The sequence below is a fragment of the Oncorhynchus clarkii genome, chromosome 12 (assembly GCF_045791955.1).
Source record: "Oncorhynchus clarkii lewisi isolate Uvic-CL-2024 chromosome 12, UVic_Ocla_1.0, whole genome shotgun sequence".
NCBI classification, from domain to species: Eukaryota; Metazoa; Chordata; class Actinopteri; order Salmoniformes; family Salmonidae; genus Oncorhynchus; species Oncorhynchus clarkii.
The window spans coordinates 84,368,610-84,384,487 of record NC_092158.1 but is presented as its reverse complement, the minus strand read 5'-3'; the positions used below and the strand labels follow the sequence as shown (position 1 = coordinate 84,384,487).

The 15,878-nt window shown below is 43.0% G+C and overlaps 1 protein-coding gene across 1 annotated transcript in view; it reads left to right on the top strand.

Annotated features, from left to right (window-relative positions):
- The window catches only part of LOC139421541 (adhesion G protein-coupled receptor L1-like), a 229,758-nt gene extending 214,351 nt beyond the window's left edge, over positions 1-15,407 (top strand). Inside the window, exons 18-27 of the mRNA XM_071172541.1 lie at positions 383-592; positions 1,240-1,460; positions 1,795-1,861; positions 2,067-2,158; positions 3,090-3,258; positions 4,899-5,054; positions 5,685-5,781; positions 9,082-9,204; positions 14,305-14,322; positions 14,470-15,407. Coding sequence (XP_071028642.1) covers positions 383-592; positions 1,240-1,460; positions 1,795-1,861; positions 2,067-2,158; positions 3,090-3,258; positions 4,899-5,054; positions 5,685-5,781; positions 9,082-9,204; positions 14,305-14,322; positions 14,470-15,395 — 2,079 coding nt within the window. The 3' untranslated portion in view covers positions 15,396-15,407. The remainder of the gene's footprint in view (positions 1-382; positions 593-1,239; positions 1,461-1,794; positions 1,862-2,066; positions 2,159-3,089; positions 3,259-4,898; positions 5,055-5,684; positions 5,782-9,081; positions 9,205-14,304; positions 14,323-14,469) is intronic.
- Positions 15,408-15,878: the final 471 nt, after the last annotated feature.

Sequence of the window (15,878 nt, the reverse complement as noted above, 5' to 3'; positions counted from 1 at the left end):
ACAAACACACACACACTTACTCAAACGACTCTCTTTCTCCTTCTCCAATCTCTCTCTCTCTCTCTCTTTATTTCTCCCTCCCACGCACTCACACTTACAAATTCATGTCCTGCAACTCTGACTGACATTCACTTGAATGTGAATGTCATGTTTTTTTTCAGGATGTCTCGTCTCCTTGTCTCTACATTTTAGCTGAATGTGAATACATTTACAAATAAACTCTCTCTCTCACTCTCACCCTGTCCCTCCTTGTCTTTCTCCTTGTCTCCTATCATTCCTACCTCCCATCCCTTTCCTCCCTATATCTGTCTCACCTCACCTCTCCCTCTTCTCCCCCACCCCTATTCCTCCCTCTCCATCCCCACCATCCCTCTCTCCACAGTACCCTGGGAGGATGCATGAGTTGATCCTGTTTGTGATCACCTGGGTGGGCATAGTGATCAGCCTGGTGTGCCTGGCTATCTGCATCTCTACCTTTTGCTTCCTGAGGGGCCTGCAGACCGACCGCAACACCATCCACAAGAACCTCTGCATCAACCTCTTCATCGCAGAGCTCCTCTTCCTTATCGGAATCGACAAGACCCAGTACCACGTGAGTAGGGGAGGGGAGGGGAGAGGGAGAGAGGGACATGTAGCCTGTTTCCAGATCTGTTTGTGCTGTCTTGTTAAGTCATGAAGACATTGTCATGTGGCATGTGAAATAACTGATCTGGGGCCAGGCTAGGGGACAAGTGCCTCGTACATGGAACACCTAATACAGGACAGAGAGACGTCTGTCTCGCACTTGGAACACCATCAGACCATCAGCACTTAAAGGGGAAGTGCTTTTCATTATGGATCATGAGAATGAAAAGGTCCTCCGTTACAGGGCTTGAATGACCTTATGCTCTCCTTTTCTGGATCTTACTCACCTTCCTTTGCTATTTTCCTTTTCTCTTTCACTCCTTTACACCCCTCTGTTTTTTAAATCTCTCTTTTTATTTTATTGTACTCTCCTTCTCATTCTTTCTCTCTCTCAGTCCCTTTAAAAAATGTTTTTACCTTTATTTAACTAGGCAAGTCAGTTAAGAAAAAAATATTATTTTCAATGATGGCCTAGAAACAGTGGGTTAGCCTTGTTCAGGGGATTTGAACTTGCAACCAACTAGTCCAATGCTCTAACCACTCGGCTACGCTGCCGCCCCTGACAGCCCTCTGTCTCCCTCTATCTCTTTCTTCTTCTCCTTCTCTCTGTCTCAGATTGCCTGTCCGATCTTTGCTGGGCTGCTTCACTTCTTCTTCCTGGCTGCATTCTCCTGGATGTGTCTGGAGGGGGTGCAGCTCTATCTGTTGCTGGTGGAGGTGTTTGAGAGCGAGTACTCCCGCAAGAAGTACTACTACCTGTGTGGCTACTGCTTCCCAGCTCTGGTGGTGGGCATCTCGGCAGCCATAGACTACCGGAGCTATGGGACCAAGAAAGCGTACGTGTGAAGCAGTCCCTTTTCACCTGCAGATTGAGAGACAGGATTATGCTAGTTTAAAGTGCCTAGACTATTCCCCTGACAGGGAATGTAATATGGAGTGTAGTTTGAAGAGGATTGTTCTCTTTCGTTGTCTTCCCCCCATGGACAAGGGTTTTGAACAGTTAGCCGAAGCCTGCTGATTAGCTTCTATAAGATATCCTCCGAGACAGGGAATGAATGAGTGTGTGTGTGTGATGTGTGATTTGTGTGTGTGACGTATGTGTGTGTGCATGGGTACATGTGTGCGAGTGTGACTGTGATATTTGAATCTTTTCCTATGTCCCATGTCTAGGTGCTGGTTGCGGGTGGATAACTACTTCATCTGGAGCTTCATTGGCCCTGTTTCTTTTGTTATTATGGTACAGTCATTCATTATGATGCTATTATGACCAACTGTATGACATTATTTTTCATTCAGGCTACTTACTTATTTACTTAATCCTCATAGGGCCTGTACTAAAGACTAACTTCACAAATGTTATCACAATTTAAGACCAGAGGGTGTTCTAGGATTCCACTGAATGTGTTGTAGAGGTGTGTAACCTTTGACCTTTCCCCCCCTAGCTGAACCTGGTGTTCCTCATGATCACCGTGCACAAGATGACCCGCAACTCCTCTGCCCTAAAACCTGACTCCAGTCGCCTCGACAACATCAAGTGAGTCCCACTCAGCAGAGGTTAGGGGTCAGTGAAGCCTCCCAGGTCATGTGATTAGGGCATTTCCTGTATCAGTGAGAGATGGGTTGGAAATCTGAAAAAATGAAGGGAAAGCAGAATAATGTTTGTCATATTGTCCAGACTGGTTACATAGTAGATGTAAATCCAGGACACTTAAATTAGTATGATATGTTATGTTTGGTGTGGTTACATAAGACAGAAGGTTACTTAAGGCAAAAACAAAAGTAGTGTGGTTGGTCTGGGTTGATGGGTGGACAAATAACATAAACGTCTAGCAACCCAAAGGTTGAGTGTTTGAATCTCATCATGGACAACTTTAGCTAATTAGCAATTTTACAACTAGTTACTACTTTTTAGCTACATTGCAACTACTTAGCATGTTAGCTAACCCTTCCCCTAACCTTAACCCTTTTAGTTAACCCTTCACCTAACCCTAACCATAACCCTTTTAGCTTACCCTAACCTTAACCCTTTTAACTAACCCTAACCTTAACCCTTTAACCTAACTCCTATCCTTAACCATAAATCCTTAACCTTAAATCCTAACCTCAAGAGCTAGCCACCTAGCTAACGTTAGCAACAACAAATTGGAATTCATAGCATATACGTTTTGAAATGATGGAGATACACAAATGAATACATACCATACGAGACGTAACATATCATACTAAATGTAGTATCTCAGATTTAGGTACAGTATAATACAACATGCTCTGAGACCACGTTGTATTGTAATAACAATGAGTCATTTTCAAAGCAGATATTCCAGATAGTAGGTTCAAAGCCAGTACAGTTGAGATACATGCATCTTAAGGCAAAACAGCCATGCTGGGTAGAGGTTTGGCTTCAGTCTGTGTGAGTGGTTTCATTGTGATGCTAAGCTAACATTAGCATGCCCGCTCCTCCCCAGGTCATGGGCTATTGGGGCCATTGCCCTGCTCTTCCTGCTTGGTCTGACCTGGTCCTTCGGCCTCCTCTTCATCAACGAGAACACGGTCATCATGGCTTACCTCTTCACCACCTTCAACGCCTTCCAGGGCATGTTCATCTTCATCTTCCACTGCGCTCTGCAGAAAAAGGTAACTCAAACACTCACATATCTAAAAGGGACCTTTTCTATTGAGTAAACTAAGCATAACATTTTAAATAGATATGATGGAATATAATTACAGTCTGCAGCCTGATTTATGTTGTTACTTTCCCTTAATAATTCCTGTGAGAAGGAGGTGATTATTTAACCACATTTTAATTAAACAGGGTAATTATGCACGGTACATCACTAGGTGCACTATTCAGAGCTCTGTCTATTTGAAATGTTAATTTGCTCAAAGCATGTATGTCTTTGCCTGATGAAAATCTTGAGTCCGTATGTTCAGAATGAAAAATCCATAAATGTATAATTCTTGTGTAATTTACATGTCTAGGCTACATTGAGGTTTTTCTTGAGCTGTTTTAGGCTATCTGTCATTAGCCTTAGGGCCTGACTGTACACCAATAGCCTACATGCCAATCTGAAAATTATTTTGGGAACGGGTAGAAAAAGTTAACTTTGACCCACTGAGGCAAAAATAACAATGTCAGAGTTTAATTCAAGAGAAAAGCTCAAAATGGAGAGTTGAAAATAAAGAGAAGGGAGGGACAGAAAAGAAATGTTTGTGAAAGATTAGAAGTGGTAAAAGAGGATGATAGCAGTGCTGACTATGTTATGTGTGATGGTTGTGAGGCACTATACACATTCAACAGACACAAGACGAGGACTTCAGATAGGCCTATGGCACATCAAGGGAACTGTAGCCTACTGTTCAGATGGGTTAAATGGAAACGGAAATCTGGACACTGACTGTAGGTCTATAACCTCTCACATAGCCTTAATAATGCTGCAGAATTAAGCATTTCTTGTAGTAAAATGATACAACAAATGTAGACTATATTTTGATTCTGGAACAGGAGTGGAGAAATATGATTTATTTCAGCATCTTGAGAGAATGTGAATGTGCAGTTAGATACTGTCTGCAAAGGTGCTCTCTTTATCAACATCATAAAAGCTGATAGTATTTCAACCACCTAAAATATGCATCCAAGCCGAACTGAAATCTTAACAGAAACATGTTGGGTCGTTTTCACAGCTTACAACCGGTCAAACTGATGTAATTTGGAAATGTACTTTTTTTGTGTGTTATTGCATTTTCTCCCCGGTCCCTAAACATCTTTCCTCCACGAAAGAAGCAGAGATGACAGAGAAAACTTTAGCCTACCGATATTAACTAGATTGAAGGATTCATTCTATCAATTTATGATCTTATTCTGGTGAGCAATGGTTTATTTAGTCTTCTATGGCAACATATAATGACAGAAGAGAAGGTGCATGTATCTAATTATAGACAAGATGACTAACTAATAGCCAACCAAAATGTCGAAAATTAGAAGTAGAAACATATTGAAATCAGGCAAAAACAAAAAGTCTTGCACTCCCTGTCAAAAGATCATTCCTCCATCTTTGACTGTAGCCTACAGCACATGTTCTATATTAGCGGGTCCGGTGCAGATTTTCACTTTATCACATATAGTTGTGCGGTTGAGGATGGGTTACTAGCAGTTATGGGCAGGTGCAGGTGCAGGTGAATAAACAGCCGACTCGCGCACCACTAGTGTGTATGTATGCGAGTCTACTGCTTACATGCGTGTGTCTAAGCCATGTTTGCCCTCTCTCTCCATGCAGGTGCATAAGGAGTACAGTAAGTGTCTGCGTCACTCGTACTGCTGCAGCCGTACCTCCACCACCAGCTCCCACGGCTCCCTGAAGAACTCTGCCCTGCGTGCCAACAACCGCTACTACACTGGCAACCAGGCCCGCCACGCTGCCGCACACAGACAGGTCAGTGAACGGACATACACACACGCACACACACACCACAAACACATACACACCACACACACACACACGTGTGCACGCATGCATACACACACAGACTCTAAGGGACTATATGGGTGCACACACAGGGCACATCATGCCATACACAAACCCACAGATTACGGGTACACGCACCAATCTACAAAGTGTAGGCCTGTCCCATACCTAATTCTCTTTGACAACACTCTAAACACACACACACAATACACTCTCAGTCTACAGTTGACATACCGGCTATCACACGCTTCACAAATCTAATCAGAAACCTTCATCTCTATTTGGATCTACCACGTCTCAATCTGATGTTGTTTATCTGCGTGCATTAACTTGTTTATGTTAGTATGCCTACTGTGTGAGCTTATTTACTTCATGTATCTCTGGTAGCATGTATGTGTTTGCTTAGTAGTTTTAGACAGATCCATGCAAGCTTGGCAGTGTTCCAGCCTCACATAGTTACAATATCATATCATATTGTTTATTCCTGTCTGTCTATCTATCTGTCTGTCTTGTTAATTCCTGTCTGTCTGTCTTGTTAATATCTGTCTGTCTGTCTTGTTTTGCTTCACTGTGTGCTTCTCTTCTCCGGCGTTCCAGAGTCGGATCCGCAGGATGTGGAACGACACGGTTCGGAAGCAGACGGAATCTTCCTTCATGGCGGGAGACATCAACAGTACTCCTTCACTCAACCGTGGTGAGACTCCCCACCCCCTTAACCCCCCTGCTGTCCCCCTCTCCAATCACGCACACCTCTATGGCAGGCTCATCAGAACTGGCAGACAGACAGGCAGAACGAAGTAGGAGCACCGCTGAGTCTACTGTCAGAGACAGAGAGCGAGGAAGAGGAGCCAGTGTACATTGACACGAGCAATAGCCTGAGCTGCCGGTGGCATACCGTCGCTGTGGCAGCCATCGTCATGGGGATCAGAATTATCTGGGAGGGAGGGAAGAGTTGATGATGACAAAGAGGTAGCCGCTAAATCAACCGTCACTCTTTATGTTAATTTCATCCATTTTGTTTTTAATGAACTGATTAGCGTACGAGCTGGCTGGGGGTAATTAGTCTTATTGAAGAGAGTGACAGGAACAAGTGAGGGCGGGGTGCGAGGAGAGGAGGAGACAGTAAGAAGAGAGGAGGGGAGGGGAAGGAGATTCGCTTTCCTGGAACTGACATCACAGAGGGAAAAGTATTCTCTGAGTATACCAAACATTAGAAACACCTTCCCAATATCCACTCTGCAAGGTGTTGAAAGCGTTCCACAGGGATGCTGGCCCATGTCGACTCTAATGCTTTCCAGAGTTGTGTCAAGTTGGCTGGAGGTCCATTGGGTGGTGGACCATCCTTGATAAACACGGCAAACTGTTGAGCGTGTAAAACCCAGCAGCGTTGCAGTTCTTGACACAAACTGGTGCACCTGGCACATGCTACCGTACCCCATACACAACCCATGTCTCAAAGCTTCATGGAAAGAGCAGGTGTTCTTAATGTTTTGTATACTCAGTTTATAGGGAAAGAGGAAGGAGGAAGTGAAGGACAGAGGAAGCTGGGATAAAGAGAGGAGGGTTGGTAGGTGAAGGACGGATAGAGGAGGGATAGAGCTAGAGGGAGAAACTCTAAACAAAGGCGCTGCCAAGTGCGAAGTCCTTTCTTTTCCCAAGCGTTTGAGAAAAGTTTGTCATTGTTGGCAAAAAGCGAAAGATGGCCGCGCCATTCGAGAGACAGAGAGAAAGAACGAGAGAGCGAGAAATAAAGAGAAGGAGAGACGCTATCATGGAGCAATAATTAAATGGGACGAATCTCGGCGAGAGCCGCTGTCTTCGTTGTTATCGCTGGCATATCTTATCTCTTTGATTTCCCCACTTAACTTCTTTATCAACTTGTTTCTCTTCAGACAATAGTGATCTGTCCAGGAGACAAGGCGTGATGAGGCTTCCTCCTCTCTGAATGAAGCTTCCCAGTGCCTGCCCTACTTTCTCTCTCCAACACTTAAAAGTTGTTGTTTTTAAATTGTCGACAGGATATTCTTTCCAGGTGTTTCTGGACAGCTAATCCTGAGTAATTTGGTGTGGAGAGAGACAGGGACAAGAGAGTGAGAGAGAGAGAAAGAGAGAGAATGAGAGAGGGGATAAAAGAGTGACTGTGTGCGTGAGGTAGAGAGCAGGAGAAAGAATTGGAGAGTGAGTGAATGAGGGAGTTGATGGGTGAACGAACTAACAAAGAAATGAAAGAATGTGAGTGTTTTAGTGTGAAATTCTCTCTGTGAATTTCTGTCTTTCTCATTGTCTCTGTGATGAATGGTTTGGTTGAGACCTGATGGTTGCACTTCGCCTTAGACCACTCTCCGTCATGCTGTCCTATTTTTAATTTCATGGCATTTCTATTCGACCGCCTGGGGCTGAAGCCATACATGGGCATTATAGAACATTCTCAATGTTCCATTTCTTTGAATTATATTTGTCTAAAGGTGGCATTCGCATTTCACTGTGAAATGAACTGTGTTTCAATGACTGCACTCTCTGACTACGTAATGATATGCATTAGTATTCCCCCTTCGACTACGTTGTAAGATACAGAACAATATTCCAAATGGCAACGCTGCCTGCAAACAGCACCTTTCCGCAGGAAATGTATTTTACTCAAAGGTTACAATAGCAAGGTAAACACATTCAGGGGTGTACTGTAAAATACATTACTCTGTAGAACATTACTGTGACATACATATCGATTGGAATAGGAATTTAACATGTTTTTGAATAAACTGTCAATGGCCTGTATTACTATGTATAATGTTAATTATGTATTATGTATAATATTCATTATGTATTATATTTTGAGGTATTGTTATCACATTTATACAGTGCCTGTAATTATATTGTATGTTATATTTTTGTTTTGTCATATAAAATGTTGTTAATATACCAAAACAAATCTAAAAAGATGTTTATGGTAAATTAGATGTTTATGGTAAAGTAGATGTTTATGGTAAAGTCTATATTTATGGTAAAGTAGATGTTTATGGTAAAGTCGATGATTATGGTAAAGTAGGTATTTATGGTAAAGTAGGTATTTATGGTAAAGTAGGTATTTATGGTAAAGTCAAAGTTTATGGTAAAGTAGATGTTAATGGTAAATTAGATGGTAATGGTAAAGTAGATGTTTATGGTAAAGTAGATGGCAATGGTAAATTAGATGTTAATGGTAAAGTAGATGTTTATGGTAAAGTAGATGGTAATGGTAAATTAGATGTTTATGGTAAAGTAGATGGTTATGGTAAAGTAGATGTTAATGGTAAATTAGATGGTAATGGTAAAGTAGATGTTTATGGTAAAGTAGATGTTTATGGTAAATTAGATGTTTATGGTAAAGTAGATGTTAATGGTAAAGTAGATGGTAATGGTAAATTAGATGTTAATGGTAAAGTAGATGGTTATGGTAAGGTAGATGTTTATGGTAAAGTAGATGTTAATGGTAAATTAGATGGTAATGGTAAAGTAGATGTTTATGGTAAAGTAGATGTTTATGGTAAATTAGATGTTAATGGTAAAGTAGATGTTAATGGTAAAGTAGATGGTAATGGTAAATTAGATGTTAATGGTAAAGTAGATGGTTATGGTAAGGTAGATGTTTATGGTAAAGTAGATATTTATGGTAAAGTAGATTTTTATGGTAAAGTAGATGTTTATGGTAAAGTAGATGTTTATGGTAAGGTAGATGTTTATGGTAAAGTAGATGTTTATGGTAAGGTAGATGTTTATGGTAAAGTAGTTTTTATGGTAAAGTAGATGTTTATGGTAAAGTAGATGTTTATGGTAAGGTAGATGTTTATGGTAAAGTAGATTTTTATGGTAAAGTAGATGTTTATGGTAAAGTAGATGTTTATGGTAAGGTAGATGTTTATGGTAAAGTAGATGGTTACGGTAAAGTTGATGTTTACGGTAAATTAGATGTTTATGGTAAAGTATATGTTTATGATGTTTTGTCTCTTTCTCTTAGCCACCATGGGAAACCACCTCCTGACCAACCCAGTGTTACAGACCCGTACTGGCACCTCTCCCTACAACACCCTACTGGCTGAGAGCTTCACCCCCCCTTCTCCTGGGGTCTTCAACTCCACCGGTAAGTAAACCTTAGTGTGTGTGTGTGTGTGTGTGTGTGTGTGTGTGTGTGTGTGTGTGTGTGTGTGTGTGTGTGTGTGCGTGCGTGCGTGCGTGCGTGCGTGCGTGCGTGTGTGTGTACGTTCGTAGTGCGTGTGCTTCTGCATTTTATGCAAATATATTTTCTTATTTTTTGCATCTAAATATTTTTCTGTTTGTTAGTCTTTTTATGCCTCATTGTGTGTGGAGGACGGAAAAAATGTGTGTCTGTTTCACTGGCGGTGAGTGTATGTATCTGTCAGACGGATTCAGCAGTAGAGAGAGAGAGAGCCGAGCCAACTGCCTAGCCATCTGGCCAGGTCTCTAATCCTGCCTTGTTGATATGAAGAAGCAGAAATTGATTAGAAGTAAAGCTTAATCTGTGACTGAAGGAGAAATCTTGGGGACAGCTTCCCTTCTCAGACCCTCCCCAGAGTAAATGTGTCACATACAGTTGTAATGCTGTGATAATTCACTGAGAACAGCAGCAGACAGCGGTGGCGAGAGTGATTGGGACAGTGGACTCCATTCAGATTCATGTATCTGAGTTGTTCGGGTTTATGGAGCATTTTGATTATAGGACTTAGATACTAGAAATACACTGAGTGTACAAAACATTAAGAACACCCGCTCTTTCTATGACAAAGACTGACCAGGTGAATCCAGGTGAAAGCTATGATCCCTTATTGATGTCATATGTTAAATCCACTTCAATCAGTGTAGATGAAGGGCAAGAGACAGGTTAAGGAAGGATTTTTAATCCTTGAGACAATTGAGACATGGATTATGTATGTGTGTCGTTCAGAGGGTGAATGGGCAAGACCAAAAATGTAAGTGCCTTTGAACGGGGTATGGTAGTAGGTGCCAGGCGCATCGGTTTGGAACTCAATATTAGGAATGTGTCCTTAATGTTTTGTACACTCAGTGTATATACTGTTGAAGTCGGAAGTTTACATACACTTAGGTTGGAGTTATTAAAATTCATTTTCAACCACTCCATAAATTTCTTGTTAACAAACTCTAGTTTTGGAAATGTGCATGACACAAGTAATTTTTCCAACAATTGTTTACAGACAGATTATTTCACTTATAATTCACTGTATCACAATTCCAGTGGGTCAGAAGTTTACATACACTAAGTTGACTGTGCCTTTAAACAACTTGGAACATTCCAGAAAATTATGTCATGGCTTTAGAAGCTTCTGGTAGCTTCTGGTAGGCTAATTGACATAATTTGAGTAACCGCCATAACCTGAAAGGCCGCCCAGCAAGGAAGAAGCCACTGCTCCAAAACCGCCATAAAAACAGCCAGACTACGGTTTGCAACTGCACATGGGGACGAAGATTGTACTCTTTGGAGAAATGTCCTCTGGTCTGATGAAACAAAAATATAACTGTTTGGCCATAATGACCATCGTTATGTTTGGAAGAAAAAGGGGGAGGCTTGCAAGCCGAAGAATACCATCCCAACCGTGAAGCACGGGGGTGGCAGCATCATGTTGTGGGGGTGCTTTGCTGCAGGAGGGACTGGTGCACTTCACAAAATAGATGGCATCATGAGGTAGGAAAATTATGTGGATAAATTGAAGCAACAACTCAAGACATCAGTCAGGAAGTTAAAGCTTGGTCGCAAATGGGTATTCCAAATGGACAATGACCTCAAGCATACTTCCAAAGTTGTGGCAAAATGGCTTAAGGACAAAAAAGTCAAGGTATTGGAGTGGTCATCACAAAGCCCTGACCTCCACCCTATAGAAAATGTGTGGGCAGACCTGAAAAGCGTGTGCGAGCAAGGAGGCCTACAAACCTGACTCAGTTACACCAGCTCTGTCAGGAGAAATGGGCCAAAATTTACCCAACTTATTGTGGAAAGGTTGTGGAAGGCTACCTGAAACTTTTGAACCAAGTTAAACAATTTAAAGGCAATGCTACCAAATACTAACTGAGTGTATGTAAACTTCTGACCCAATGGGAATGTGATGAAAGAAATAGAACCTGAAATAAATAATTCTCTCTACTATTATTCTGACATTTCACATTCTTAAAATAAGGTGGCGATTATAACTGACCTAATATAGGGAATTTTTACTACAATTAAATGTCAGGAATTGTGAAAAACTGAGTTTAAGTGTTTTTGGCTAAGGTGTATTTAAACTTCCAACTTCAATTGTAGTATACTAGATAGATCTTCTGGCAGTAGCCCTTACGTAGTAGTCCTACTTTGAATTCCCTATTATTACAGTACAGCTATCCATCATACTCTCATAATACTGTAGGTCTTAAGTAGTAGAGCTATCCAGAGTACTCTCATAATACTGTAGGTCTTAAGTAGAGACGCTATCCAGAGTACTCTCATAATACTGTAGGTCTTAAGTAGAGATGCTATCCAGAGTACTCTCATAATACTGTAGGTCTTAAGTAGTAGAGCTGTCCAGAGTGCTCTCAAAGTACTCTAGGTCTTAAGTAGTAGAGATATCCAGAGTACTCTCATAGTACTGTAGGTCTTAAGTAGTAGAGCTATCCAGAGTACTCTCATAATACTGTAGGTCTTAAGTAGTAGAGCTATCCAGAGTACTCTCATGGTACAGTATGTCTTAAGTAGAGATGCTATCCAGAGTACTCTCATAATACTGTAGGTCTTAAGGAGAGGCGCTATCCAGAGTACTCTCATGGTACAGTAGGTCTTAAGTAGAGATGCTATCCAGAGTACTCTCATAATACTGTAGGTCTTAAGGAGAGGCGCTATCCAGAGTACTCTCATAATACTGTAGGTCTTAAGTAGAGACGCTATCCAGAGTACTCTCATAATACTGTAGGTCTTAAGTAGAGATGCTATCCAGAGTACTCTCATAATACTGTAGGTCTTAAGTAGAGGCGCTATCCAGAGTACTCTCATAATACTGTAGGTCTTAAGTAGAGATGCTATCCAGAGTACTCTCATAATACTGTAGGTCTTAAGTAGAGATGCTATCCAGAGTACTCTCATAGTACTGTAGGTCTTAAGTAGAGACGCTATCCAGAGTACTCTCATAGTACTGTAGGTCTTAAGTAGAGGCACTATCCAGAGTACTCTCATAATACTGTAAGTCTTAAGTAGAGGTGCTATCCAGAGTACTCTCATAATACTGTAGGTCTTAAGTAGAGACGCTATCCAGAGTACTCTCATAGTACTCTAGGTCTTAAGTAGTATGGCTATCCAGAGTACTCTCATAGTACTGTAGGTCTTAAGTCGTAGAGCTGTCCAGAGTACTCTCATAATACTGTAGGTCTTAAGTAGTAGAGATATCCAGAGTACTCTCATAGTACTGTAGGTCTTAAGTCGTTGAGTTATCCAGAGTACTCTCATAGTACTGTAGGTCTTAAGTAGAGACGCTATCCAGAGTACTCTCATAGTACTCTAGGTCTTAAGTAGTAGAGCTATTCAGAGTACTCTCATAGTACTGTAGGTCTTAAGTCGTAGAGCTGTCCAGAGTACTCTCATAATACTGTAGGTCTTAAGTAGTAGAGATATCCAGAGTACTCTCATAGTACTATAGGTCTTAAGTAGAGATGCTATCCAGAGTACTCTCATAATACTGTAGGTCTTAAGTAGAGGCGCTATCCAGAGTACTCTCATAATACTGTAGGTCTTAAATCGTAGAGCTGTCCAGAGTACTCTCATAGTACTGTAGGTCTTAAGTAGTAGAGCTATCCAGAGTACTCGCTCTGTGCTCCCTCCTCTCTATCTGTGTGCTCCCTGCCAGACTGAGAAGGAGTGTGCCAGCCAGTAGAGAGTTACTATAGTAGCAGCCTGTTGTGTCGTAGTAGAGGCCTGAAATTGTAGACAGCATCTCTGTTTAATATTTTAAACACTCTCTGCACAATGCGTCAGGCAGCCTGACGGCCACGGGGTCCGGCTCAGCAGTGGCAGGGACATTTTTAGAACCCTGAGAGGAGAGGAAGTAGGAAGTGTACTTCATTAGAATGTCTAATTAGCCCTTCCACCACCGCCATAGCATCAGCCGACGAGTCTTGATTAAAATCATACCATGCATTAAAAATTAAATCCACACCGAACCGCAGTCTAACACGGATTTACTTAGGGAAGCCATGCCTCACCATGCCTCTCATTTCGATGCGATCACCCTGTGATGGCAATTTGGGAGTAAAATCACAACATATTTTGGTGTGTTGAAGGCGCGTCGTAGAATAAGCATTACTGCTACTTTATGAGATGGTGGTGCATGCATTATGGATGTACTGAATCACAGGCTCACAGACAGCAGAATATACCACAGTGGTTTATGTGTGTGTGTGTGTGTGTGTGTGTGTGTGTGTGTGTGTGTGTGTGTGTGTGTGTGTGTGTGTGTGTGTGTGTGTGTGTGTGCGCGTGTGCGCGTGTGTGCGCGTGTGTGTGTGTGTGAGTGGTGTAAATGATGGTGGATTATCATGTCAAAACTACAAGTTGTGTGTTTGTTTATGAGGCCGTTTGTGTGCCTGTGTTTTATCAATGATTATAGATGATTTGCACTAGATGACTAACAGGAGGCGCTGTTTTGAAGCCACCACTCCTCCATCTTGGCACACCCTCACCGTTGTAAACATTTTTGGGGGAAGCTATGGAAAAGCATTTATTAATGTCTACATTTGTTTTTGTCACATTTATTATATTATAGAGCTAAACATAAAATAAAAAATATATATCATTTTTGGTTCTGACATTACTGTCCCCACTACAACATCAAAATACTTAAAAATGCATGTTATTGTGTCCTTGAAACATTGAATTAACATACTGTATAATTCCATTAATTCCTATATGGCTGACCGGTGGCTTCAAAGCCTCTTACTGGCTAATACATTGACTTGTATATTTGTTTGAGTAGTTTGACTTTTGTTGTGGGTATTATTGGCTGATGTGTTCTCTTGTTAGTCTTTATCATAGCAATAAAAGCTATTGATTGTAGAGAGAGGGGGTGAGAGAGGGAGAGCAAAATAGAGCGACAGAGAGAGAGAGTGATGAAAGAGAGAGAGGAGGAGTAAAAGTGACTCACTCACCAGTATTTTTCATTCCTTTCTTTGTGGTTTCTCCATGGATCTGCAGGAACCTTCCGTGACCCAAGTATGTCCACGTCTATAAACCTTTATGTTACTATCAGTGTGTATTATAGTGTTTACACAAATATTATATTTTCTCCAAATAATAATGTTTAAGCCCTAATTCTATTTAATAACCCCTATGTGTTGTGTGTACTGTGTGTTTGTGCAGAGAACACTCTGTGTAAGGCCCGTGATCCATGTGGTATGGACACCCTGCCCCTCAATGGTAACTTCAACAACAGCTACTCCCTCCGCAGCGTGGGGCCGGTGGGCGGTGGCGGGGGCAGCTGTGACTTCCTGGGCGGGGGCATGGGGTGTGCAGACGCCCCCCCTCCCCTCCTCAACCCACGCGGGTCTGAAACCCTGGGCGGGGACGGAATACGGCGCAACCTGTCTGACGCAGCTGCCTTTGAGAAGATGATCATCTCTGAGCTGGTGCACAACAACCTGCGTGGGGCAGGAGCTGGGGGCGGGGATAGGGTCTGTGGTAGTCTAGCGAGGGGCCCTCCTCACGGCGGAGTAGGCCGAGGCACGGGAGTAGCTGTGCCAGAGCCGAGCATCAGCCTGGACGACGACGAGGACTTCCTATCCAGAGAAGGCGGGCGCCAGAGGACGCCGCAGGACGTGGAGCTGCTCTACAAAGCCCTGGAGGAGCCGCTGCTACTGCAGAGAGCCCAGTCTGTCCTTTACCAGTCTGACCCCGAGGAGTCAGAGAGCTACACGGCCGACCTCACAGAGAGCCTGGGCCACAGCGGCCACAGTGGGCACAGCGCCGGAGGCCAGGGGTCTGGGGGACAGGGCCCTGACTCTCCCGCCAGGGACTCCCTGTACACCAGCATCACCAACCTGCGAGACTCGCCCTACCCGGACAGTAGCCCCGAGCCCCTGGAGGTGGTGCCCCGCTCGGCCCAGCCCCCTGAGGAGCTCTATTACAGCTCTGGGAGGCCCGCCCTGGGGTCTCGAGGAGCACCCATGCAGACCTTCTACCAGGCCCCGCCCCCCAGGAGGCCCAGTAGGGAGGGGGAGGGGCACCCCGGCCAGGAGCCCACCCACAGCGAGGGAGACGGACAGATGCAGCTGGTCACCAGCCTGTGACTGGAACCGGGAGGATGCGGACGGGGACCAAGATGATGAGGATGAAGGCTGGCTGGTTGCCTCCTCAGAACCCGCCTCTCTCTCTTTCTCTCGCTCCTCTCCACTTCCTGCTTGATTGGTTGCCTTTTTTCCCCTCTTTATTTGTATTGAAAGATGAGCGAACAAATTTAAATTTAAGGAGAGGTTTAGCTGTCTCCACGGCAACAGTCTTATCCTAGAGAACCTCCGCTGTCTGGTGGAGATGAGTGATGGCTGAGTTGTTCTTCTCTGGAACATTTACCCGCTCTCTCCTTCTCTCTCTTCAACATCCCCCTTTCTCTTGGCACGCAGCAGACAGATGCCAAGTCCAGCACTCTGAATGTACCAATCCAACAAACCCCTTATACCTTACTCCTACAGAGCTACAGATATTTCTCAACTTAACTTTGTTCAAAGTCCATTTTATTTAATTTCACTGAATTTCTACAAACATTCCTCTCGAGA